This window comes from Strongylocentrotus purpuratus, unplaced genomic scaffold, assembly GCF_000002235.5.
Source record: "Strongylocentrotus purpuratus isolate Spur 01 unplaced genomic scaffold, Spur_5.0 spur5_scaffold_13, whole genome shotgun sequence".
NCBI classification, from domain to species: Eukaryota; Metazoa; Echinodermata; class Echinoidea; order Camarodonta; family Strongylocentrotidae; genus Strongylocentrotus; species Strongylocentrotus purpuratus.
The window spans coordinates 24,931,624-24,956,511 of NW_022145598.1; the positions used below are offsets into that span (position 1 = coordinate 24,931,624).

Genomic DNA, 24,888 nt, shown 5'->3' on the forward strand with positions numbered 1-24,888 from the left:
TAGACATTATAGTTTCAGAACCAATAAACTATAAGGTACAGATTAAGATGGTGCCTACAAAGATCTCATCGAAATGTCAGGGGGGGGGGGGGTCATGAAACCTGAACAATAATTTAGTAAAATAAGGAAGTAGTTGACACTGCTATACATTCTCTATGGAAACAATTTGTTGAAGGTACATTGGACAAATGAATGGAATGAAACAGGAAAAGTTTTAAAAAGCTGAATCAGTGTTGTTACATCTGACACAAGACTTGTATGAATGAAATATAACTATTTTCTACAAGCTAGAAGTGTTATCAAGGTCATATTCACATGAGAAAAGGTCAATTTTTGACAGTAATTGCAGTGACATACGTGTACATTTATTTGTAATTGTTTCAATTCCAAATGGATCTGTGATTAAAGATTGATTGGGTATAAGACTTGTTTTAACATGGAAGGTTGCACAAATGAACACTCTCTAAAACTTCAACAAGTTACAATTTTGTCCTGAACATCACTTTGTATACTACTATAATTATCAGCAAAAATGGAATCAATAGCAGTCATCCAGTATCAGTCATCTACCCAGGTGTAAATGGGTACCTGATATGCTTGAGCGCTAGTTACTTTGGCAGCTTGGCTATAACAAGGGTAACATGTGTAAAGTGCCATGAGCGTCAGAGCCTGGCAGATATCAGCACTATATAAAATGTCCATATTATAGGGGTGATAGTGAGCACTAGAGAAAAAAAAAAAAATTTCCACCCTCAACCACGCCCTTCTCGAGTATTCGGGATAAAATGGCATCTAACATCATTCCCCCCTTTTGAGTAAGAACAATTAGGAAATAATAGGGAAAAACAGGGAAGAATATAAAAAATAAGGGGAAAATCAGGAAGTAAAAAAAATTGGGAAAAAATTGAAAAAATTGGGAAACCGATTTAAATCGTGTTTTTATCAGGCCTGATATTATTATTATTATTATCCTTCTCCTCCTTACCTGAAAGACACAAGCGTATCCGAGATGACTTGAGAAGAGCTGGAGATATCGCTAGAAGACACGTCCATCTGATCAGGAGCTTGGATGGGACCTCCCCTGGCTTCAGAGACCTCACGAACCAGGACACGAACCTACAGCAAAAATAATAACAATAAAAATATGACCCTTTTATATAGCGCCTAATACAAATGTCTCTATAAGCACTTTACAGATATATTTTTACCCCGGTCATTGGATTCAATACTTACCCGCACACATTGTGTGCACAATCTCCACTCCCTGGGGAGCATTCCAGTCGGGCGTTACTTGACGTTTAAAAAATGTTTGACCAACAATGACGGTCACATCCAACCGGTACCAGGTACCCATATAACACCTCCCTCCCCTCTCCTCCCCTTTTTTGAATTTTGATTTTGATTTTCAATCATAAAATCTTGATAATCAGACAGGCGATCAGCTTGCAAAACTCATGGAGTTCCTGACTGACCTAAAGGTTTTAAATTATGATTGCAGCATGAGCTCAATCCAGGAAAATATTTCAGAATCTGAGACAAAGTTACCCAAGCGATCCCTTGAAATGGTAGGCTTTACTACTTCAGCCAGAAGGGATTAGACCACCCAGCGAGCCAGCGAGGTCACTGTGACAGGTGGCCATCTCATTAACTCAACTCTCATTTAACATAAGAAAAGAGGATCATGGGGGACCAACAGGCACCGATTGGGGAAGTTTTCTATATAGAGGGAGCAAGTAGCTACAAGTAGGACAGTGTGCCTTTAATATGTTGTCCCCTGAATATGAAATATTGGTCATGTCTACCTGTTGTCCAAGATCTGTATTCTTCTGTTTCAGCCTGATGTTCTCTCGTCCAAGATGGCTCACTCTGCGGTCGGAATCATCCACGTTGATTCTCAGCTGCTCACCCTCCTACAAAGCAAGGAAACGATCAGTGTATTTCAACACATGAACAAATATTCACCACAAGAAATATATTTTACAATGAACATCATGAGCGAATAGCTCTAGGCAAGGTTCCATAGTGACTTATTTTTACAGCTGGTTCAAATTTGAAAATTTAGGGGTTTAGAATCGGACGTTGGGTCACCTTTTTAATTTCAACATTTAGGGGTCAGGGAGAAAATTTGGGGGCACTATTGCACAGGGGGCCTCTAAATGTTGAGCCCTGATTATAAATGAAATCTTATCATGAGTGCTTACTTAAATCCTAATGACTGATAGACAATCTATTCATGGACCATAAATTTGCTTTCAACCAGCATCAGTTACACATAGGAAAATCTACATTGGGATAACCAACATGGCTCCCTATATGGTTTATGGGCTTACCAACATGGCTGCCTCTAGTTTAGATGAAAGTTGGCTGACTGTTCCCAAGGCTTGCTCATAGTCCTCCCTCTGCTTCTGAAGAACAGGAGCCTTCTCCTCTATCTCCTGCAAATGTAGAAAAAAAAAACACATTTTTAAAATAAATTTTAGGCAGGGTACATTTAATTTATTTCAAAGATAAGGTGAAGAATTGAACATGTGAATGCATTGTGAAAGATACGTTCGGAAGTTATTGGGAATGGCTGATCATAAAAGAACCTCAAAATAAATTTGTATAGCGAGGGTTGGAATATTCAAACGAAATTGATTTTGTCTTGATGGATGGTTTAGAGTCGAGGCTATGGAGTGTAGATCACAAGGCACATGATTCATGGTGGAGAGTGGCAAATGTAGATTAACCTCTTGCCAAAGGATGTTAGTGCCGTGTCGGGGATCAAACAACGACCTTTGAATTTCAAGTCAAGTGCTTAATCCACTCGACTACGACACTTCTAAGGCTCACATGACTACATGTCTACACCATAGGGTTTCGGCAGAATGCTCTATGCAGTCTATTCATGTTCAACATTCATATAATAATATCACTGCTCATTGAGAATGAAAATACTACTTACAACTAGAATCTGGTCCATGTACATATTGAGTCTTTGGTTCTCCTGTTTTTCCATCATCAGCTCGTCTGAGGTCCTCACATACTGGCTGTAGATCTGCAGAATTGGACAAATAGATTCATTTGTTGGTTCACTCACAACTGGGATTACTCAATATATGAGCTTAGAATAGTTTACGCATCTTACTATTAAGACTTTTTTACCCAGAGATTTACCCAAACCATAATAATAATAATATATTTTAATAGTATAGATAATTTATATAGCAGCGTCTATCTAGACAATTCTATTCAGAGGCGCACAAATTAATTATTACCCCGTCTTTAGTGTTACTGACAGGAAGTTTTCTCCTGTGTTTGATAAAATCATGTAACGATAAGTCGGGAAATGCTGACGTCATAGACGAGGCTTTTTGGGGAATTGACATGTATTTGACTATTGAGGTCGTTTCTTTGCATGCCACTGATTTTCCTTGTTTGGAACGGTCGGACGACCGTGAGGTTGTGATGATAAATTAATTCTTTTTGATGAGCCCAACGTTGTAAGTAGACAATTACATTGCTATTCCTTTAAAGAGTTGTTGAATGATAATCAGTGATAATTTCTATTAATTATGTTGATGGTTAGTGATGTAAATTTGTTGCGAAAGATTTGTATTTAAGTACGTAATGTAGCAGTGGTATACATAATACGTGCAAATAATGCATGCATGCACTGTACACGTTTAGTGACCGGAAGTAGTCACGCCTCTTTTTTTAGTTGACAGATTATGAAGTGAGCCATGATAAATAAGGCTGTATGATAGCTGAAGCATATTATTTCTTACAAGGTTGATATAAATGTTCAAGCTGGTTATTAGTGATGAATAATAAATAAATGTTTCATTTAGGGAGATAAAAGTTAGGCTTTGAATACATTGTTTATAAGTATTTTGCTAAGCTAAACTTGGGCCTTGTGTTGTGAAATTAGGGTTTTGAGAGCATTGCTTTGACCGGTTATTGTTTACATATTTGAAAGTCAGTGCTAGGATATAAGCAAGCAAGCCTTTTGTATCAAATAATTGTATTTAAGATCAGATATTGTTTCAGGAGAGGTTTTTGGATATGACACATAAATAATTGACAGAAACAAGTTAATTCATATTCAGTTATGCATTTATTGATTGAGACCAGACAAGATGGATAATTATTGTAACAAATAATGTCATTGATAAGCATGTGTACATGTATTCCAGTATTGATTGGATGTTTCCTTTATTTGTATTGTTCAATTACAGCTTGATTGTCAGCGTGGTCTCATACTGGGTTTAGAACTTTGTGTCCTGCTTGATTATGTATCGTCACAGTGTCCCCAACATTTAGCCTAGCTGCCATTACAGCGCTCTCGCAATTCAAGGAATTAATTCATGCCAGGTACCCATTTACCTCACCTGGGTCGAGTGTGGCAAACTTAGATCAACACCTTGTCAGTGTCCCCAACATTTAGCCTAGCTGCCATTACAGCGCTCTCGCAATTCAAGGAATTAATTCCTGCCAGGTACCCATTTACCTCACCTGGGTCGAGTGTGGCAAACTTAGATCGACACCTTGTCAAATGACATAAGTGCCATACACAGTTGTAAAACCAGAAATCTCATGACGTGAAACTCATGCGATCTTGAATATATGACGTTTATAAAGCAGAAAGAAATTTATGTAAATTGCGTAAATTCACTTAACATCATTTTCTGGTTTCATGGTATGTTGGACCAATAGTGCTCTGTTTTTCTCAATCATGTTACAATTTCTAAACCCAATATTCAATTTAGATTAAAGGAAAGAGTTTTCGATGGATAACTTGCCTCTGTGAGTGTCATGCCTGACTTGATGAATGAGCTGGCAGCCGCGGCCGTCGGGCATAGATTACTCAGCTCTTCATCGGACATGGGCGCTACACCTAATGGGAAAAAAAAAATGTGAGAACGAAAAGTGAGGCAGGGGAAATACAGGAAAATAATACAAGATGGAAGAGGGAAGGAAAGAAAGTGAGAGCAAGACAGATTAAGAAAGAGAGAAAGAGAAAGAGAGGAAACATAATTTTTTTTGTCAGATTTGGGGGCCCAATTTGGGACCTACATGTATAAGGTATTTGGTCTTTTGCTGTTCCATACACTATCAAGTATTGACGAGTTTTTAACATAAATCATTATCATTTCAATTAATATCTGGGCCCTGTGATATAAAGAGTTTCGATTGATTTGGATTGCGAAATAAATCGCAAGTCCTCCAATCAATCACAAGTTTTCAGTCTCCTATCTCTCATGTACACCGTCATGATTGATATCATTCACAAATCAGTTGCGATTAATGTCAACTTTTTGTAAGACAGGGCCCTGGCCTGATCAATCATATTGAAATCTTACATGTGGTCGGCAATATAATGAGACACAGTAGCTCGGATTTGCCGTAACTGAGCTGTAAAATAAATTAATGGGCCAAGATGCATAGAATATCCAAATAGTGTAATCGGGTATCTAGAAAAACAAAATGCACCGGTACCTCTCTTGCGGGCCGCGGCCAGGAGATCATTGGCGTCTTCCAGTTCTCTCTGCAGTTTAGCGATTTTGTCATCTGAAAGAAAAAAAAGAGAGAAAAAAAGTCACAGGTTAATGATTGTCCTGCGGAATTAGCTATGGGATCATCAAGTTGTCTGCTAATCCCCCCTCCCCCGAAAAGAGTAAAGAGTCACTCCTGTAGTTCAGGATAATGACCAGAGCTGCCAACCTTGTGCTACCAAAAACAGGAACCAAAAAAAAAAAGAAAAGAAATTTCAAGCCCCCCAAAAAAGGAATTCATTAAAACAAAGCTTACAACCACGCGCGACACACTTCTAATGCAGGAATGTCCATTCCTCATGCTGTTTTTCATATATTAAGACCCACAGTTTATTTACAAGTAGGTACATTTTTTTGGTTATTATTCTGGTATTATCAACGTTTCATTCTTTCTGAGAATATTTTTCTCTTCAAGTATGTTTTCAAGTATGTTTTAACCTTAGTTTTCTATTGAATTTGTGATCAAATCAACATTTTAGGGCAGTTGTTTCACGAGCGGTACCGGTATATTAAAAAAAAAAAAAAAATTATGACAAAAATTATTTTATGAATAAAAAAAGACGTACAACTGTAATAAGGAGGAAAAAAACAGATCAATTCCTGGAAAAATGTAATGGTTGGCTGAATGACCAACAGAACTTGTGAAATGAGCACACCAGGAACAAGATCTGCCCCTAGGAGGGTTATTTCTCACACTATCTTATTCTTAACCCAAATTTTGAACACTCTGATCTGTAGGACATGCTCGGGCAGTCCAAAACAAATTCTGTCCAAGTCAGTTTTTTTTCTAGATCCAAACATTCAGAGTAAACAAACTGTGGGCGATTGGTCTTCCATCAATATCATGATACGCACAAAAAGGAGGGGGGAAATATAATAATAATATCTAAAATTTATATAGCGCTGGTTTTACAGAACAAATGAAAATTACGTTTAATCTAAATATGTAATAAGCATCAACAAGAAACGTAAAATGAACATTGTGCTTAATTTAGACAAAACAAACGCTCTTACTTAACTAACAGTGTATTTACAGTAACATGATAATGAAAATGAAAAATACAACAAGTAACATAAATGAAACTGCAATAATTATGTAGTTGAATAATGAATAAATTACAAGAAGATAGGACATGTGCTAATAAATTAGGTATGAAGACGGGGAATTACTTTGTGTTGAATAGGTAAGTCTTAAGTCTACGTTTAATCTCACTCATTTCTTTCTCTTTGACTGCGTGACTACTCTCCTGCTCCTTGGTTCTGGTCTCCATCTCATTGGTCGCTTCCGTTGCTTGCTTGAGGAGACCTCTCAGCTCCTCCACCGCTGTGATGAGTTCCTTCACACGCGAGTCTCCCTCATCACCGGCACGCTGTCATTGATCAAATAAAAGGTAGTAAAGTTAAGGATGAATATTGCAGTTAAAAACAGAAGTATAAACAGATTTGTGGCTTGTTAAAGCGGGACTGCACTACTTGTAACTACTTGCACCCTCTGTATAGCCAACAATGCCTAAGCGGTACCCATTGACCTCCATGTTTACCTTTTTCTTATGTTAATTGAGAGCTGATTTGAAGAGATAACCGCCTGCCAGTGACCATGCAGGGAGGTATAATCCCTCCTGGCCAAACTAGTGCAGATGGGCTTTAACATTTTTCTTGCTCGTTTAGGAAAATTTTGTGGCTCCTCAATGGTTGTGATCAGTTCCTTCACCAGAGCCTCGGCTTCTGTTTAAATGACTGAACATCTCCTCGTGTATTTTAATTTGGCAATCGACAGCTCTCCTCCCCCTTCTCTCTCTCCCTTTCTCTTTCCCTCCCTCTTTCTCCCCTCCCCTTCGTCGCCTCCTCCATCCATCTCCTCTCCCTCCCTCCTTCTCCTCTCCCTCCCTCCTTCTTCTTCTTCTTCTTCTTCTTCTTCTTCTTCTTCTTCTCCTCCTCCTCCTCCTCCTCCTCCTCCTCCTCCTCCTCCTCCTCCTCCTCCTCCTCCTCCTCCTCCTCCTCCTCCTCCTCCTCCTCCTCCTCCTCCTCCTCCTCCTCCTCCTCCTCCTCCTCCTCCTCCTCCTCCTCCTCCTCCTCCTCCTCCTCCTCCTCCTCCTCCTCCTCCTCCTCCTCCTCCTCCTCCTCCTCCTCCTCCCCCCCCTCCCCTCCCTCCCTCCCCCTCTCTCTCTCCCCACCTCCCTCCCCCTTTCTCTTTCTCCCTGCCCCCATCTCTCTCCCTCTTCTCCCTCCCTCCCCCTCCTCCCTCCCTATTTCTCTCTCTCCTCTTGTGTCTCTGTATCCTTACCTTGTAGAGGTTAGCGAGCTTGTTCTGAGCCTGTACCTCTGCTTGGAACTGCTCCTCATTTTGAGAGATCACGTTGAGGCCCTGTTAAATGAGGAACATGACCAACAGGATGAAATTTTAAAGGCATCGTTTAACAATGTTTCCAGTTGTACAATTATGAGATACATGGCCCTAAGTGGTATCGGTGTCTGTGATATGGTGTAATACTGAAGCCCTAAAAAATTGCGCTTCAAAATGATCCTGAAGTGCCTCAAAAAGTAAAAATCTTTGAGTGACTGGTTATACCATACGGTACTCATTTTCTCCAGTAGACGGTAGTGTTATATAAAATCCGTTGGGAAAAAACGGTTTTTGAAATTTCTATTTCCAATCATAAATATCTTGATAATTAGACAGGCGATCGGCTTGTCAAAGTCATTGGATTCCTGACTGACCTAAAGGTTTATAATTATAATTGCAGCAAGAGCTTAATCCAGGATTTCTGTTTTGGAATCTGAGACAGTGTTACAGAGTCACTTTAACAAATAAATATATGTCACATGTATATTCTGACAATTAGCTATACCACTATTACATATATGTGAGTAACCAGAAGCAATACACAAATTAACTATCATGTATGAAATTCAATGGTTTGAACAAATGTAATACATTCACTATTTATCAAGTATTGCCAATCAGTAATTATACATTTCCATTAAAAACTTCTTTTTTTGCCAAGCAACATAGAGTTAATAAAAATGTACCACATGCATTGCTATTTCTGCTCAACATTATTTCTCTTTCATGGCTAAAACAATGGATATCATTTGCATGAATCATAATATTGAAATAACTTTGACAGCAAAACAAATTGAATTGAAGAAAATTCTTACAAAGAAATGTATATATCTTCTTATACATCCATTCATTTTAATTCAACTTCACTACCTAGAGGCTGTACTGACACCCAACAATCATACAAGGTACATGTACATACTGACGATGCCACAATCTATAACTCCCCCCCCCCCCCCCCCCCAACAACAACAACAACAAAAAAAAATAATAATAATAATAATAATAATAATTTTTTTTAAATATCTTTAAAAAAAAAGGGGAAAATGAATAATACAAAAAAAAAAAACAAAAAAAAAATGTCTACCTCTTTGACCTGTCCGCTAAGCTCTTCAATCCTCTTGGCTTGTTCCTGGGTCACTTTCCTCAGGTTCTCTGATGCGTCCAGGGCGTGTTTACACTCATCAGACTTATCGTTCAACTGGCTCTGTAGCTGCAAGATCTGGTTGGACTGATTGAAAGAAGATTACAAATTGGATGTGAATGGAGTCATCGGGAATGGGTGTGCTTACATTCAAATGGGACCTGTTTCACAAAGCCTTTTTTCAATGACAAATGACAAAAATCAATGAAAACATCTGCTGATAACCAATCAGAAGCAACGATTTCAGTAGCTTATCACAAAGACTGTCATTTGTCACTGATAACAAGTTTTGTGAAACGGGGCCCTGATTTATCATTGAACTGGCTCTGAAGCTACAAGACCCGGTTAGAATGGTATCAAAGTAAAAACAAAGTTTAATGTTTTTAAATCGTTACTAGTAAGACTGCATCTATAAAACAAAGGAATAGCATATGAATATCCAACAATAACACATAGATCGTTGAACAGGCATTTCATTTATGGACACAAAACCAATAGAGAAATGTCTTGCCCTAATGTCCATGGTATGGACTCCAGTTTGAGACTGAGTCACACCTTTCAGATGGTGATGTTAAAAGTCGATCCCCAGACTTAAATTATTCATTTATTATTGATTCACGTCTGTTAAAACTCAAATAACACACATACACAACCCGCTCTATCAAACATTGCCTAAATCCAATTTGTCAATGCTCTCTTGGCCTGTCTCCAATTTCTTCATTTTCCTCTCTTTCCCCACACCAGACGTTCCTCGGTACGCTTCTTTCCTTTGGCAAGATATTAATCTATATTTGCCACATTCGACATAGGTTAGATAAATGGGTACCTGGTAGGATTATTCCTTGAAATGCACTGTGCGCTGAATACGGCTGCCGGAGCTAAATTTCGGGTAATGATTTCCAAAGCTCTTTGGAAGCGCATAGAGACGTTATATAAGGTGATATGCGCTATACAAGAACCAAATATAATTATCATTATTATTCATTCTTTCTTACCTTATCTTTTCTGAGTGTGAGAACCTCGCTGGTCTTCTTCTCTAGCTCTGTCTGAAGGTATCCACTCTGTGAAGTCAAGCCCTGGATCTCCTGTTGAAGACGCTTCTCCCGGTACTAACAATGAAAAGATGAAACATTGTTTTAAAGTTTTAAAATGTAAATTGATAAATTTATGTAAATTTGAATGTTATTCAAAGCTTAGGACAGAAAGGAGACACATCCATAAATGTAAATCTGTTAGTACATGTACCTACACAAAGATTTCCACAACGAAAGATCCAAGACTTGATGTTCGTAACAGATTTACATTTACAGAGTGCTTGTTTTAAAAAATAACAAGAAAAGCTTATGGAAAAGGGAGAACAACAAGAAAAAAAAGAAGAAGAAGAAGGAGGAGGAGGAGGAGAAGAATAGGGAGAGCCAAAATTGTAGCTATTTAAAGTGAGCTTAAGTTGCGAGATAAAATTGTCTCTCTTTCCTATCATTTTTTCAATTTGAAGCACATTGAGACACTATGGCTATAAAGAGCACTGTAGTGATACCTGGAAATCATTACTACTATATCACAATACACAAAGAAGGGTACAATCTTATACTTTACCTTCCATGACACATCTTCATTTTCTAGCTCGTCCACCCTCATCTGCAGCTGTGTCCGGGAACCATTGGCTGTAGCAAGCTTCTGAGACATGCTATCCCACTCATCTGAAAATATAAGATGGTAGAAGAGCAATAGATAAGGTTGAGTTATGGTCATGTGATTGCATTGTAAAAGAAGCGGTGTGGAATCTATCAAAAAAGGTTGATTATCTAGCATATAAGTATTGGTGTTTACTGTAAGGTTCTGAAATCATCAAAATGATAGGAAATCTGGCCCAGTCTTGGTAAAGTTACAAGCACTGTACATAGAAAGAAGTATATGGGACTACACGGACATGTGGCATAAAAATCTGTCCATTTTGTATGATGTTACATGCCATATTTAAAATATGAAGGCATTTGAAGAGGCCTGCTTTTCAGGGAACATTTTTTCTCTGATGTTCTTCCACACTTTCACAATAACAATGATAACGCTCACAAATTATTTTTCACCTCTTCCCAGAACTCAATCTTCTCTAATGAAACTACACTTGTAGTCGAGCAATTTCTTGACTAGATATTGGATTGGCCTGTAGATTCACTTACTCTGTAGCTGGTCCAGCTGTTTGGTCTTCCTCTCAACCACCTGGACGAGGTCCTGCTTGTCGGCCTCGAGCTGCTGACTGACCCTAGCCAGCTCCTGGTATGAGCTGGCCGTGCCCTCCGTTTGACCCTTGAACTCTTCCAGCTCCAGCTTGGCTGCCTGCAGCTGGCTCTCTGTATGAACGCAAGTTACACAAAAAAGGCGCATTTTACAAAGGGGAAGTTCATACATGTATATCCTTGGACTGCTCAAAGTATTAAGTAGTCATCAAGAGATGACATCTATACTGGAGTTACTCAACAATAATAATAATAACAGTCGGTTCTTGTTTATTGCTCATGTCCGTCAGACTTGACACTCCTGGCATTCCACAATTAAAAGAGCTGTAAAGTGTGAACCTTGGGCCATATTCTGAAAACTGTGTTCGGGTTAGGAAAAATGATGTTCATTTTCACAAATTCAAATTTTGTGGCACTCAACAGTTACCATTGGTGCTTGTGCAGATGTCTCTTTAACCTTGACACAAACGCTGCCAGTTTTACATTAACCAATGATTTGTGCTAGTTTTGAAAATGACAATTAAAAAAATTTTACGAACATAAAAGACAACATCGATTTCAGAATACCACTCATTGATTATAAGTGGTTAAATACTGAAGATGGGAAGCTTTTCTAGATAGGTTCTACTTAAGTACAGTCCATATCTGAGAGATAGCATTACCTGGAGGGGCAAACAAGGATATCTTTATTCCTCAACATCGAAGTAAACATATGATATCCCACAGAATGATGATATAAATGACAATTAATAGGCAAGTGGTCTCTGCAGTAAGATCAACAGTTTGCAATATATCTGACCTTTTGACCTGAATTATGCCATCGTTATTACAGGGATACAAGTTCATTTCATTGAGTAAGCCTAAATAGAGACTCTGACATCCAGGGGCGGCTGGGGCCTGTTTCTCGAAACCATCATAAGTCTAACTTCTTGGACATCCCATCGAAACGTGGTATAGAATTGACACACGTTCCTATGGGATATCCAGGAACTTAGACTTATGACGTTTGGAGAAACTGGCACCTGGAGTCATATATGTGCTGTATAAAATGAAGCCTGAAGCGGAGAGGTGTCAGGGCCTGGCTATGGTCTGAAAAACTGACATGCCTGATGTTAGCAGTTACTTTTAAGATATTGAATAAATATTATTTCTTTACCAAAATCTTCCACTTTTTTCTTTGCATCCTGAAACTGAGTGGACTCTGTTTCCAGCTTCTTGTGTGCTGCAATCAGCTGTTTCTCAAGTTGTTCATAGCGTTGCTCTGTACAGGAATAAAGAAGGAGATAAACTGCATTTTGAAATCATAAGTTTTTGAGAATCAGAAATCCCTTACAACCATTTAAGTGCACACTGCACAACTGCCATGCCACAAGCTATGTGTACATTTAGTATATTAAAAGTAGTGATTCAATGATATTGTAACAACACAGAGTGTCATAGGTTTGAACCTAGCCACTGTGACGCTTTGTGTGTCATTTGACTAGGAAAAATAAATCTAGACCTTCTTAGGCTTTTAGATAAGCTTGTACTTTTTAATTTTAGAATAAATGCTGTACTGTAGGCCCTATCGCTGGTTCGTATATATGAGCGCTTTGAGCATTTTTATGTACAGGCTATAGATCTATAAATATCTAACATGTATTTATGTATTATGGGTATTCAAAAAGTTAATCATTTCTTCTTTAGAATTATAGGATTTGTCTTTTTTTTAACAGTAATAAAATGAACTTCCATGTTCATTTATTCTAGATCTAATTTAATCTTTAAGCAGTAGAGGCGCTGGTCTGAGAACGAGGAGGGTTTGTATAAACAAGGATACCCTAACCTTGCATCTACTTCTGTGTCAACTCTTTCTTATGGTAATCGCTCCTTTCGCAAAGCTTCTGCTGAACTTTGGAACAGATTACCTTTAAATGTAAAAAACTGTCAAACTGTTAACCTATTCAAAACTAGTCTTAAGACACATTTATTCAAAATTGCGTTCGATGATTAATTAACTCTGTTCACTTTGATGTGTATTCCATATGTGTATTTGCATTTTTAGTTTTGTATAGACAATTGTATATCAGTCTATTTTGTGTGTATAACGCTTAGAGACTTCGGTGGTAAGCGCTTTATAAGTAACGTTTTTATTATTTATTATTATTAAAAAATAGAGATCGTCCGCAACGTTTTTTTCTTCGGCGCTCTGCAGGTTTTCTGCTTCTGATCCACGCGTATGCGCTCGCAATGCAAAAATGGATTCCATGTAATAAAATACCCCCAGTTCACCGTCTACTATTATGGGTCGTCCGTCTTCCAGAGGATATTTTATCGCTCGTAACGTGAAAGTCTCTGTACGAAGTCAATGTAAAATGCATCAAGAAAATCATTGCGAAACCAGTTTTTAGCATCGCCAATGCACGGATCAGAAATCAGAATCGTCAGCGAAAAAGGCAGATGATCCTTTTTTTAGCGGATGCATCTGTCCACGTTTACAAGACGATCCTCGTTTGTGCGGACGATCCTTATTCTCGGACCAGCTTCCCTACTGTTTAGAAGCAAAAACAATTCTGAAAAAAAAAGCAAAGAAAAATAAGAGTCCAAAATTGGATTTTGTCATCAATCAAGTGGTCTTAAATTTGAACCCCCTTAGGCCTATATTATTTGATATTCTACACATCATTCATCAAGATTAAGTAACGTAAACACGTCACACAGTATCTAAAAAAGTACAAACATCATAAATGCTATGCCGATACGACGCGTCCGCCAGCTCCGCCTGCTCTCGATGCCGCCTGGCTGGCTCTTCAGCGTTGCCGTTAGTTGAGGTGCTGCTGCCGCTAGCCGCTCGCGCTCCGCTTCCTGTCCAAAGTGGTGGCGATAATGTTACGTACCTGAATTGATCTTGAGACGTTCATTGCTGGTCTTCAAGGTGTTCAGCGACGTCGTATTTGAAGCCAGCAATTTTTCTATTTTACTCTTGCCCTCATCAGGTAGCGAATTCAACTCCTCAGCGCTCAATACAGCATTAAGTTCTTTGAATTTCTCGGAGTCACCCGCCATTTTGACTCTAGCATGAATGGTGCTGCACGTTTCGTGAACTTAGGGGGTTCGGAGTCTTAGGCCAATTTTCGTATTGCCAATTTGCAGTTTATATACGGCTTTGCTGCGCCCGTACCAAGACACAGGCGCTGAGAGAGAAAAGTCGGGGCAAAAACAGACAGAAAAGGGAAATTAAAAAAAAAGTTCTTGGGAATTATTGTTAGTCCCTAAGTTTTAATCTTTACAGTGTAGAGTCAATGGAATTTAATCATCATAGATATTTATCTCGATAAAAGAAAGGAAAGAAAGGAAAATAAAAGGAGAGAAAAGACCTATAATAGAATAGAATAAAGAAAATAAGGGGAAAGAAAAGGGAAAGCAAAACATATCAGTCGATTTTTATTCGACAAGCTTCCAACATACAACAATATACATTACATAAATATTATTATATTTTTAGATTGAACGAACCCCATAATTAATTTTTCATATTATAACTGATACTTCTGACTGCTAATGATCTTAGAACAAGTATATATGTTTGTATGTATATGTTTACATGTTAGGCCCTGCCTGAGTAATGTCAACGTCCTGGGCCACGATTTTCACGTCTTTATAATATGTCTATTCACTATGTGAAGGAAAGATTCCTTGTTATCTTATTTTGTATTGTTATATTGTTACATTGTATATGCTTTTCTATGGAAATAAATACTACTTTTTTTGATAACAGATCAAAAATAAGTCAGCTTGACTGACAGGATAACCGAAAGGCTCGAGAGCTTATTTCCAGCCTGGGGTCCCTTACATAAAATCAATAAGTTAAAATAGTAATATTTACAGACAGATAAGAAAATAAAAGAATTACTTATTTAAGATAATAATAATAATAACAACATTAAACTGATGATAGAAATGATAATAAGTACAAGAAGAAAAAGAAGTAGGAGAAGAAGAAAAAGAGAAGGAGGAATTAAAAAGAGGAAAATAATGATGAATTTGTAAAATTTCTATATAACCTCCGAAAACATAATATACAAAATGAAAAAGTATGAACCGGCAGACGAATACAAATTTCAATCATATACATGTCATTCACTGTCAAGTATTAGGTATCCCTTTAATTTCCTCTCAAAATGAGCACAGTTTTTTTATTTCTTTTACACCATTGGGAAGGGAATTTCAATGTTTTATGGCATTGTAATAAAACGAATTTCCAATACTACCTACTCTTTCTGGTAAGTTAAATTTGAATCGGCTATTTCTCGTATTATAATCATGTACGGGGTAAGAGGACACTTTTTTTTTTTTTTGGTCTCGAAATTTAAAAATTTGACATTTTGCTCCGTTAGGGGTGGGGGGTAAGGTCACCTTTCTTAGGTCAGCCATGGGGGTAATTTTTTTTTTTTTTTTTTTATAATTAAAAAAAAAAAAAAATCCAAAGGGGGGGGGGGGGTTAGGGATTTTTTAGGGGGGTTTACACACATAAAAATACCAAAGGGGGGGGTTTAACCCCCCAAACACCCCCCCCCCCCCCCCCCCCCCCCCCCCCCCCTGCGTACGCGCCTGGTTGTAGCCAACATTCTTGGACGAGAACAGTTGATAAATCTCACCATTTTGTTCTGCATAATCTAACTTCTTTTGATCTGACTTGTCAATGTTACTATACCATGCAGGATTAGCATAGTCAAATAAACATTGAATAAGAGCAAAACAGAGTGTACGTCTCGCTTTTAAATCCATACAACTTTGATATCTGTACAAAAATTTCAGACGAGAATTTGCTTTTTTTACAACTGATTCTACTAAAGATGAAAATGAAATTGCGCTAGCCAACTCAATGCCTAAATACTTCACAGAATCTTTTCTCTTGATTACTTGATTATTGTGTGTCACTTTGAATTCAAATGAATTTTTAGAACTACTTTTAGAACAATACAAAATGTTTTCTGTTTTTCTCAAGTGTATAAAAGAAAGCTTATTATCAGTCATCCAATCGACACACGTAGACAGCTGTTCACTGAGCTTTTCCTCAATATTATTTAGGATCAGGATTTGAATAGAGTAGTACGTACGCTGTCATCTGCGTATAATAATAGTTTTAAGGTCTTTTATACTCTCTTAAAAAAAGGAGTGAATTTTCACTCTATTTTCACTTTCTTGGGAGTGACGTCCGTGATCACTTGTTTAGGAGTGAAAATCGGTGGATTTTAGAGTGCTCTCTAAGAAGGAAAGAGTGAATGTTCACTCTATTTTCACTACATTTTCACTCTCCAGAGGAGTGACGTCCGTGATCACTCGATTTTTTTTAGAGAGTACAAATACACATATCATTTATATAACTTGAAAATAGAATTGGGCCTAAAATGCTCAGTGAGGAACACCGACATTTATTTGGAACGAATATCATGAATGGCCACTACTTGGTGTCGATTAGTCATTGGCCGGGGCACTGGATTGTGCGTTTTATGGGGGCTGAGGGGGGGGGGCCATGCAGCACCCTTGACGCCCCCACAAAAAATTGACCCCCGAATAGAGGGGGGGGGGTAGAAAATTAAAGGAAATTAAAAAAAGAGAGAAGAATAAGTTGGGGAAAAGAAGAAAGTCTCGAAAGCATTCTTTCCACACCAGATTTTATTCAATCAGGCGTAAATGCCGCTGAAGGTTTCTTTTAGAGCCTATTATATTTTATGTTTTGAGGTTCAACTATGTGTATATCACTATTAAGAATGTATCCCCTCTAGCAGCGAAAATAGTTTTCATGATATTACAAGAGTAAGTCTTTGAAGACATCTAAAGAGCCAAATTATCATGGCTTCTCGGCCCTGGCCTGTTTCTTTACAATTTCTTTCATACTGATAGGATAGAAACTCCACTGTAACTGCATGGAGTTCCAAATCATTATTTTTTTTTTTGAGGGGGGGGGGGGGTCCAAAGGTTAGTAATTCTGAAAGTTAATTCCAAAATTTGAATATAACTTTATTGTTCGTTTTTGTACTTCATTGTACGATTTTTAATTCCTAAAATAAAAATTTGGTTACTAATTCCAAAAGCTGAAAGGGTTTAAAACTTCGAATTCCTAAATGGCAATAGAACCATCGGGTCTTAGGCCTGTATCATTTTTTTAAAATTAACATGCAGCTTTAGGGATTCTGGAATACTGCGGCCCTCATTTTAGTTCCACCCACCTTCTCCTTCGGAATCATAAACTCACTATCATATTTCAGAATTATGGACTGTATTTAATTTTTCCAAATTACAATCCCGTTGGAACAACGAACCTTTGAGTTTGGAATAATGCATCAAAATGTATTTCGGAATTATTATACATTGACAAAAAAGAAGCACATGTAAAACGAGTACGCTCCCCCCCTCGTTTTATACCCCCCCCCCCCCCCCCAAAAAAAAAAAAAAAAAAAAAAAAATAAAATAAATAAATAAAATAAAATAAATAAAATAAATAAATCCCTCATCAAACTATTGAATCAATCAGATCATCGTTTTTTGACCGTACTTTAGATTGGCAATGGTAACAACTCCCTGGTCGACTGTCCGTAAAATAAAGAGCTATCTTCACCCGTATTTAAGCTACGCTGCGCTGGTAAACCAAAAAATGGCAGAACAACGCAACGAAATTCGTTCACTTGCTTGTTTTTTCAATGCAGGAAACGTCAAAGTGAATATCAACAGTGAAACGAAGGTAATTTTTTTGTCAGGTTGATAACTGAAATGTCTTTTCATGAAGTAGAAATATGTGTATGTTGATTCTCACAGAATGTGTGTAGCATACGGTGGTGTCCTTTTCTGCTGCAAGTATTTTCCTTATCGGAACTGTCGTGGATGTTTACCCCGAACTAGCCCGTCTCGCAATCGCGCGGCCCGCTGTTGCTTGCATTGCGTGGCTGAGCTTAGATGACTTGGCACTTAATAGTTCCAGCACTGCAGCATGGCGATTGCCGTTTCCTAGGCCGAGGCGACGCGGTGTTCTTCTTCTTCTGGTATATTCCTCAACGCAACGAAAAAAATACACGGTGGCGACGGGCGATTCGCCCCCTAAACCTCTGAAATCGCCACGGTAAAAATCAAGACGAGGGCGAAAAAAAATCAATATATCTTGAAAAATCGCCCCCGCCATAAATTGATATTCCCTATGAATTAATAAACCAATTTATTGATGTGTCTGAGTGAAATCTCCGTTCCAACTACCAACTCCAAAACTAGAAACTTCCATCAACATTTTAAAAGTTTTGTGAGTTGCAGCGGATCGGCGGTCGTACCTACTGTAGCTAGATCTACAGCGGTATCCGCCTGCCTGCGCCTAAGCTCCCGGCGGCCGGACAGGCCACCGGCCCCGATGTAGTTTCGTGCACAGCATGAATGCATACGCAGTTCGCACACGTCGTTCACAATACACAGAAACGTACTAGCTCAGCTCCAGCGCGCGCCCGCACGCTCCTCGTATGAAGCAAATAAGTATTTGCGAGTGACGAGAGCTCAACTGCTAGCGACCAAATTGGTACGTAATATGTTTATTTAGTCTTTTTTCTGGCCCTAATTTTTATCATGGACAATGCAATCCCATTAAAAAAAATGTTATTCCGTCTAAAATTGTGTTATTTATAAGTTAAAACCATCAAATGCGAGTATATTTTTACTGTTGTCCCACATACTGATATATTTGTAATAACGAAACGTGCAAAATCAATGCCGGATTTTTTCCTGTAAAATCGGTATAAAGCAAGTTTCGTACACAGAAATTGAATTTTGTTATAAAAAAACCGTAAATAAATATATAAAGGATGTTCCTACTCCTCAGAATCTTTCTTACAACTGTTTAATTAAATTAAATTATTTATATACGATCGATGCCAGGCCAATTGTCATGAGTGATGATGACATCAATTTCTGTCTACGAAATGAAACTAGCTTTGGCTTGGCCTTTAGAATTAGAGTCTATAAAAAAAAAATAAGGCCATGATTTTGCATGTTTCGGCATAACAAATAGACCCTACATCGGTATGTGGGACAACAGTAAAAATATTTACTCACATTTAATGGTTATAAATGGTCTAAATAACACAATTTTAAAGGGAGTTGGTCTACATTTTTTTTTAATGGGATTGCATTGTCCATGATAACAATTAAATTTGGGACAGAAAAAAAGACTAAATAACATATTACCTACCAATTTGGTTGCTAGTAGTATGATGGCTAAGGAAAAACACAACTTATTGTTACAGCTTACAATATGGTCTTAAGGAAGTAGCCCCTTGGTTCTTTTTAGGCAATGCAATGGGGAAAAGTAGCCCCCATAAAAAAATTAATTCCTAGCCCGCGTGTCAGTGATAATATTTTCTTAGGATATGAAAAACGAACAGTTAAACAAAACACTCCTTTTGACAAGTTTTAGTTACATGTATATGTAAATCATAAAGCCACACGTTTAACACAAAGTGAATAAATCATGGGTATCTGAATGTCTGCAATACTCTACATGACATATTATGTACGCTACAATTGTATCTATATTTGCCTTTGCTTGGAATTTAATTAGGTAAAACCGCGTTTAAAAAAAATACAACCTTTAAAAAAAAAAAGCCCTCCTGAGCTCCAAAATAGCCACCGCAAAATAATTAAGGGGGGCTATTTTTTTAAGGGAAAATCTGAAAAGAGCCCTCGTAAAAAAAAAAGTAATTTTTTGGTTGCCTCAACGTTCCATAAGGAACCAAGCGAGGAGGATGAGGGGGTGCGCACTGTGCTTGTTCAGTTCTTATTGCTTGAGTCTTGGTTGCGGAAAAAGTTGGTTGCTTGGAGTTTGAAGGTGCCAATGTTCGTGGTGATGATGTTGGGTTGCAGTTGATGATGGATGGAAAGTTGGGAAACGTACACACATCGAGTTGACAGATTGGTCGATTGACTTACTGATTGATTGATGGATTGATTAGTTGATGCATATGATTGATTTATTAATATTACCTGAATAATTGATTGATTTGATTGATTCGTTCAGGGATATGTAACTCACATATCCCTGATTAGTTGTTGTATAGACTCTACATGTACATGTAGGGTCTACACTATGGCATTGAAGATCGTTGATGAATGATTGACAGATTGATTTTAAGTACAGGGATTCCAAATATAGATTTAGACAACGTTTGAAATGATGATTTAATATGGCAATAATGCATTTCTGTTAATTCCATAATGTAATGAGTTGGGCATGAGTTGATTGAAATATTGAATAATAACACATAGGCCTACATGTAGACTATTTTGTTTTCTTTTTGTTTCGCTTTTTAATCTCTAAATACAGATCAGATAGACTTGCCAGAGCCTCTCTCAGAGAAAATGTCCAAAATGGCACCAAAAAGCCAAAAAAAAAGGAAATCTAAGGTTGAACTTCGCGTTGGAGCCTTTTTTCCTTTTCTCCCTTGATTTTCAACTGATGTGATTAGATTTGAATTGAGGTTAACAGTTTTGGGGAAAAAAGCATAACAACAGAATAATGTTCAGCACATATTTTTTGAGAACTTCTGTTTCTTTCATTTCTCTTTCTTATAACTTCACTTATTAAGGATATTTATTTTGTTTTTGTCTCTTGAAGTTACCTTGTATGCAGTGCAATGGAACATCTGTATCTGGATTGATGTCAATATGCACCTACCTGGCAACCACGGCAGGGAAGGCAGAGCTTGTTGGCAAGGACGCTAAGTCGAGGGCCCTCGTTGGCCAGTGGCTGGAGTATAGGGTTACAGAGGTGGACAGGTGCCATGGTGAAAAAGATGATATTAATGTTTTTAAGGTGTGTATATAAATAATTGATCTTCTGAAAGGTAGCACAGACATGTAACATCTTGAAGTTTACCATGTCTCTTAGGCTCTAAATGAAAGAGACATCCTAATGAGTTTAAAGAAAATGTGTCTATGTTTAGTAAATGAAAAACAAAGTTTATTTTGTTTAATCAAAATTTAATTTATTTTAATTTGTAAATCATTGGTATGATGATCCATTGTATCTAGAGGAGTTGTTAGAAAGGAATATCATACAATTTCTGCTATAATCATTTCCATCACCCTTTGGACCAATTTAAAAAACTGTGATCTTTAATATTTTTTAGTACCACGAAAGTCAAGTCTGATTTTAACTTGAATTCATTTGATGAGATATTGTACAAAATTAGAACGTAATAGGCTACAAAAAAGCAGGATGTATTTCCAAGGGAATCATAAGTTAAATTTACGTGTATAGTCAAACCTGCTTTAGCAACCACCTGTATAAAAAGACAACCTGTCTACAATGATCACATTCCCCCCCCCCCCCCCCCTTGAAAGTGATTTTTCACATTGAAACATATACTGAAGGCACCTGTACAGAAAGACCACCTCCTTATAAAGACCACTTTTTGTTTCCCTTGAGTGGTCTTTATAGGTTTCTCTGTATATTTTAGAATAACTTTACATCGGAAATGGAAATGAAAGAACCTCTGTGAAAGAAATGTGGAAGGAAAATGGGGTAAACCATATGTGGAAGACTGGAACAGTTTATCAGAAGATGCTGTCTCATATTCTTCGTCATAGTTGATTATTGATAAACAAATCCTATATTCTGCTTATTCCCCAGGAGCTGAATTCTTATCTTTCCACAAGGACCTATTTTGTTGGTCAACAATTTAGTCTAGCTGATTTACTTCTCTACTATGGTCTTCATACTAAAGTTGTAAGTACATGTTCTATGTATAAACCCTTTTGTGACAGTTACTCAAGATTTAGTGGTTTGGGGCTCAATACCTTTTGAATCCGAGCCCTCAAAGAAATATACCAGATGCACAAGTAGAAAGGGCAACAATTTCTGCACACATTAAATTCATTTTGTTTCATGACTATACAGTGTAGGCTACATTGCATTTGATGCTAGGAACTTAAAAAGGAGAGTCAGTTTTAAAACCCTATCCAATTGTGTCCATAAGCTTTCATGGGTAATGTTTCTTGAATTTGATTTGCATTTACAATTTTAGAGAAATGTACCTCTAATTTAAATAGCATTGATCTCAGAATGTCACTCATGATTATTATATTGTTGTTGGCTACAAAGTTCAAACAGTTATGAATGCTTATGTATGCCTATCAGTCATTAGTGTTGCTTAAATAGCTATGTCTCTTTGTGATTTTCTTTTAGAATGGGCTCACCTATGAAGAGAAGGAAAAATACCTGCACTTATCAAGATGGTTTGATCATGTAAGTAACCCTTCTTATTTTGTTCCCTCATTTGAAGTTTAGAAGTCTGTTTCATATATTTACCTAGATTTGTAACTGTATTTGAAACTTCGGTCCGAAAGCGCATTTATTGTTTGATTCACGATGAAGAAAAAGAAAGAGAAGGGTCTGTATTCTTCTTTTAAAAATAATTGTGTCAACAAATGCTCTTTTTGTTAAATTCATTGTTGTACTCATATTATAGGTTTCATAAAGTGCTCTGATATACATGTATGCTCCTGCAGGGTTACAGTTTGGTAATAATAATAATAATAATAATAATAATAATAACAGTAATTCAGTTCACTTTTTGCCTCCCTGGCACAGGTGATGCCAAATACATGATAATGATAATAATAAATATCTTTTGTTTTATTTGTTCTATCTTTACAGGTTCAGAGACTTCAAAACACCAGGCAACACTTGACAGAGGTTACCTTCTCACTGAACAGATTATATGCTGGATATATACCTCACTGATACCACCCATTATAGCATATTATTAGGTAACTTAGCAATATGTAATGGCACAAAAAGATGCTTCCAGAATGCAAAATTCATTATACTTGGTGATCTTTCGTAATTCAAAATTCTCTTTTGACATATCTTACTGATAGTTTCGCTAAGACTACGCGTCATTGAGATGGTATACAGTGGACCTCAGTATAAAGAGTTCTGATATAACAAGGTATCTGTTATAACAAGGTGATTTTGATGGTCCCAGCTCTTTATATTCTTTTTTTTTTTACCCTGATATAACAGGATTCCTGATATAACAAGGTAATTTCATTGGTCTAAAGGACCTGGTTATAATGAGTTTCCACTGTATGCACCGTCCAGCTCAATATCCTAATGAAGTTTTTCTACCTCTGTGTGCTAAAATTATGATTGTCAATCATTATGTACTTTGCATTCCGGACGCTTCAGTTCGTGCCACTACATTTCGCTATTAAAGCTACCTTAAAGAGATAGTTGCAACATGCTTATGTACAAACTCTATGGGAGAGTACTGTTTTAGTGTGGAGCTCCATGGAAATGACTAACCAATCAGAATCCACTTCACATGACGCAACTATCTCTCTCAGCCGCTATGATAGAATGCTGTATGACTAATTTATTGGTAATTCTATAAATCACTCAGCATCATTTACGTTTAGTTTAATCTATGTGTGATTATATGAAACGCTGCCTCGGATGGAGGAAAGGCTTTTTTTAACCCATTTTAGTATCATTTGATTTTTTATATAATAATTTGTTTTCATAGAATCCAGCTTAAGTTAACTTGGGCATAGTATTCAGTGGTTTAATAGCCCTTACTACATGATTGACATTCTCAATATTTGCCTTACGTCAAGTTACTTGGCAGAGATTTATCCTATGTATCTCGTATAAACTTTATAGTAGAAGGTAAACTGATACTCAACAATATGGTATTTCTATCATTTTTTGGGGGGTTATTATGTACTTACATTTATATAAATCAGTTTATTTTTCAACAAATGAAGGAAGTTATTATTTTCTATCTTTGATATAACACTAAATTGCAGGTGGTAGCTAAAGCAGGTCCGACTGTATTACTGAATAAAGATGAAATAATTTCCCTGTAGGAACGGACACCATCATCAAACATGATTCTAAAAAACAAATTAATGTAGCTAAACTGTCATGGAAGATATAGAGACGTGACTTTCTCTGTACGTGTCTTATCAAGACTGCTGTGCCTCAGTAAGCATAACCTTATGGGGGAAAAAATCACCCTGGAGGGTGTTTCATAAAGCTGTGTGTAAAGTTACGCATGACTTGAATATGAAGAGCTAATGGGATTCTCAAATCCTTTTAATTGCATAAGCTAAATTGAAATATGCAGATGTAGATTAACCTTTAATAAACAAAACGCTTTAATGCAAAGTGTATTTTGGGCTACAGTTTAATTGAGAACTTTGGACATCCCATTTGGTTCTTCATATTCAAATCATTTGTAAAGTCATTCGTAACTTTATCCAGAGCTTTATGAAACGCCCCCCCTAGTGTCTTTATGGTCTTATTACTGTGAAAATTGTAGCACATAAACAAATACACAGGCATTTGTGTGGAATGTTGTTTGCTATGTCAAGTCCATTGTCAATTGAATAGAATTATGATAGATTTTCTGCATGGTTATACCTATTATTACGCCGTTGCCCATAAAGTTGGAATTATTGTTTTTCTTTCTTCTTTTCATGAAGGGATTGTGACAATATGATTCATTCTTGATTGGAGAAGTTAGTTCTTCTCAGAAATCCAGTGATCAATTTATACGACTCTTTGGAATAAAGGCATCGTTTAACCCTTACTGTACTGGGCTATTTTGA

General features: G+C 37.2%; 2 protein-coding genes across 6 annotated transcripts in view; one reads left to right on the plus strand and one right to left on the minus strand.

Annotated features, from left to right (window-relative positions):
• The window catches only part of LOC577828 (nucleoprotein TPR), an 81,376-nt gene extending 67,034 nt beyond the window's left edge, over positions 1-14,342 (minus strand). For 4 of the 5 annotated variants that reach the window (XM_030983222.1, XM_030983221.1, XM_030983224.1 and 1 more), the window contains exons 1-14: positions 14,133-14,342; positions 12,413-12,517; positions 11,200-11,370; positions 10,616-10,719; positions 10,015-10,128; positions 8,963-9,106; positions 7,819-7,899; positions 6,748-6,904; positions 5,479-5,550; positions 4,782-4,876; positions 2,945-3,037; positions 2,331-2,435; positions 1,803-1,910; positions 986-1,116 (exon numbers count right to left, since the gene is read on the minus strand). In XM_030983222.1, coding sequence (XP_030839082.1) covers positions 986-1,116; positions 1,803-1,910; positions 2,331-2,435; positions 2,945-3,037; positions 4,782-4,876; positions 5,479-5,550; positions 6,748-6,904; positions 7,819-7,899; positions 8,963-9,106; positions 10,015-10,128; positions 10,616-10,719; positions 11,200-11,370; positions 12,413-12,517; positions 14,133-14,301 — 1,649 coding nt within the window. In that variant the 5' untranslated portion in view covers positions 14,302-14,342. Of the gene's footprint in view, positions 1-985; positions 1,117-1,802; positions 1,911-2,297; positions 2,307-2,330; positions 2,436-2,944; positions 3,038-4,781; positions 4,877-5,478; positions 5,551-6,747; positions 6,905-7,818; positions 7,900-8,962; positions 9,107-10,014; positions 10,129-10,615; positions 10,720-11,199; positions 11,371-12,412; positions 12,518-14,132 lie in introns of those variants that run through there. The other variant, XM_030983226.1, reaches the window with a different exon arrangement.
• A 3,503-nt stretch (positions 14,343-17,845) lies between these two features.
• LOC582811 (eukaryotic translation elongation factor 1 epsilon-1) lies at positions 17,846-24,281 on the plus strand. Its single transcript, XM_782749.4, has 5 exons — positions 17,846-17,980; positions 20,888-21,085; positions 21,905-22,000; positions 22,460-22,519; positions 22,931-24,281. Exons 1-5 carry the CDS (start codon positions 17,894-17,896, stop codon positions 23,015-23,017), a joined length of 528 nt encoding a protein of 175 aa, XP_787842.2. The 5' UTR covers positions 17,846-17,893; the 3' UTR covers positions 23,018-24,281.
• The last annotated feature ends 607 nt before the right edge of the window (positions 24,282-24,888 follow it).

What these genes read in the sequence shown, in the direction of transcription:
- LOC582811 (XM_782749.4), top strand. Translation starts at nt 17,894, where the DNA reads ATGGCAGAACAACGCAACGAAATTCGTTCACTTGCTTGTTTTTTCAAT. An exon ending in ATGATATTAATGTTTTTAAG is followed by an intron (nt 21,086 to 21,904) that starts GTGTGTATATAA and finishes CTTATTCCCCAG; the next exon opens with GAGCTGAATTCTTATCTTTC. An exon ending in TATCAAGATGGTTTGATCAT is followed by an intron (nt 22,520 to 22,930) that starts GTAAGTAACCCT and finishes CTATCTTTACAG; the next exon opens with GTTCAGAGACTTCAAAACAC.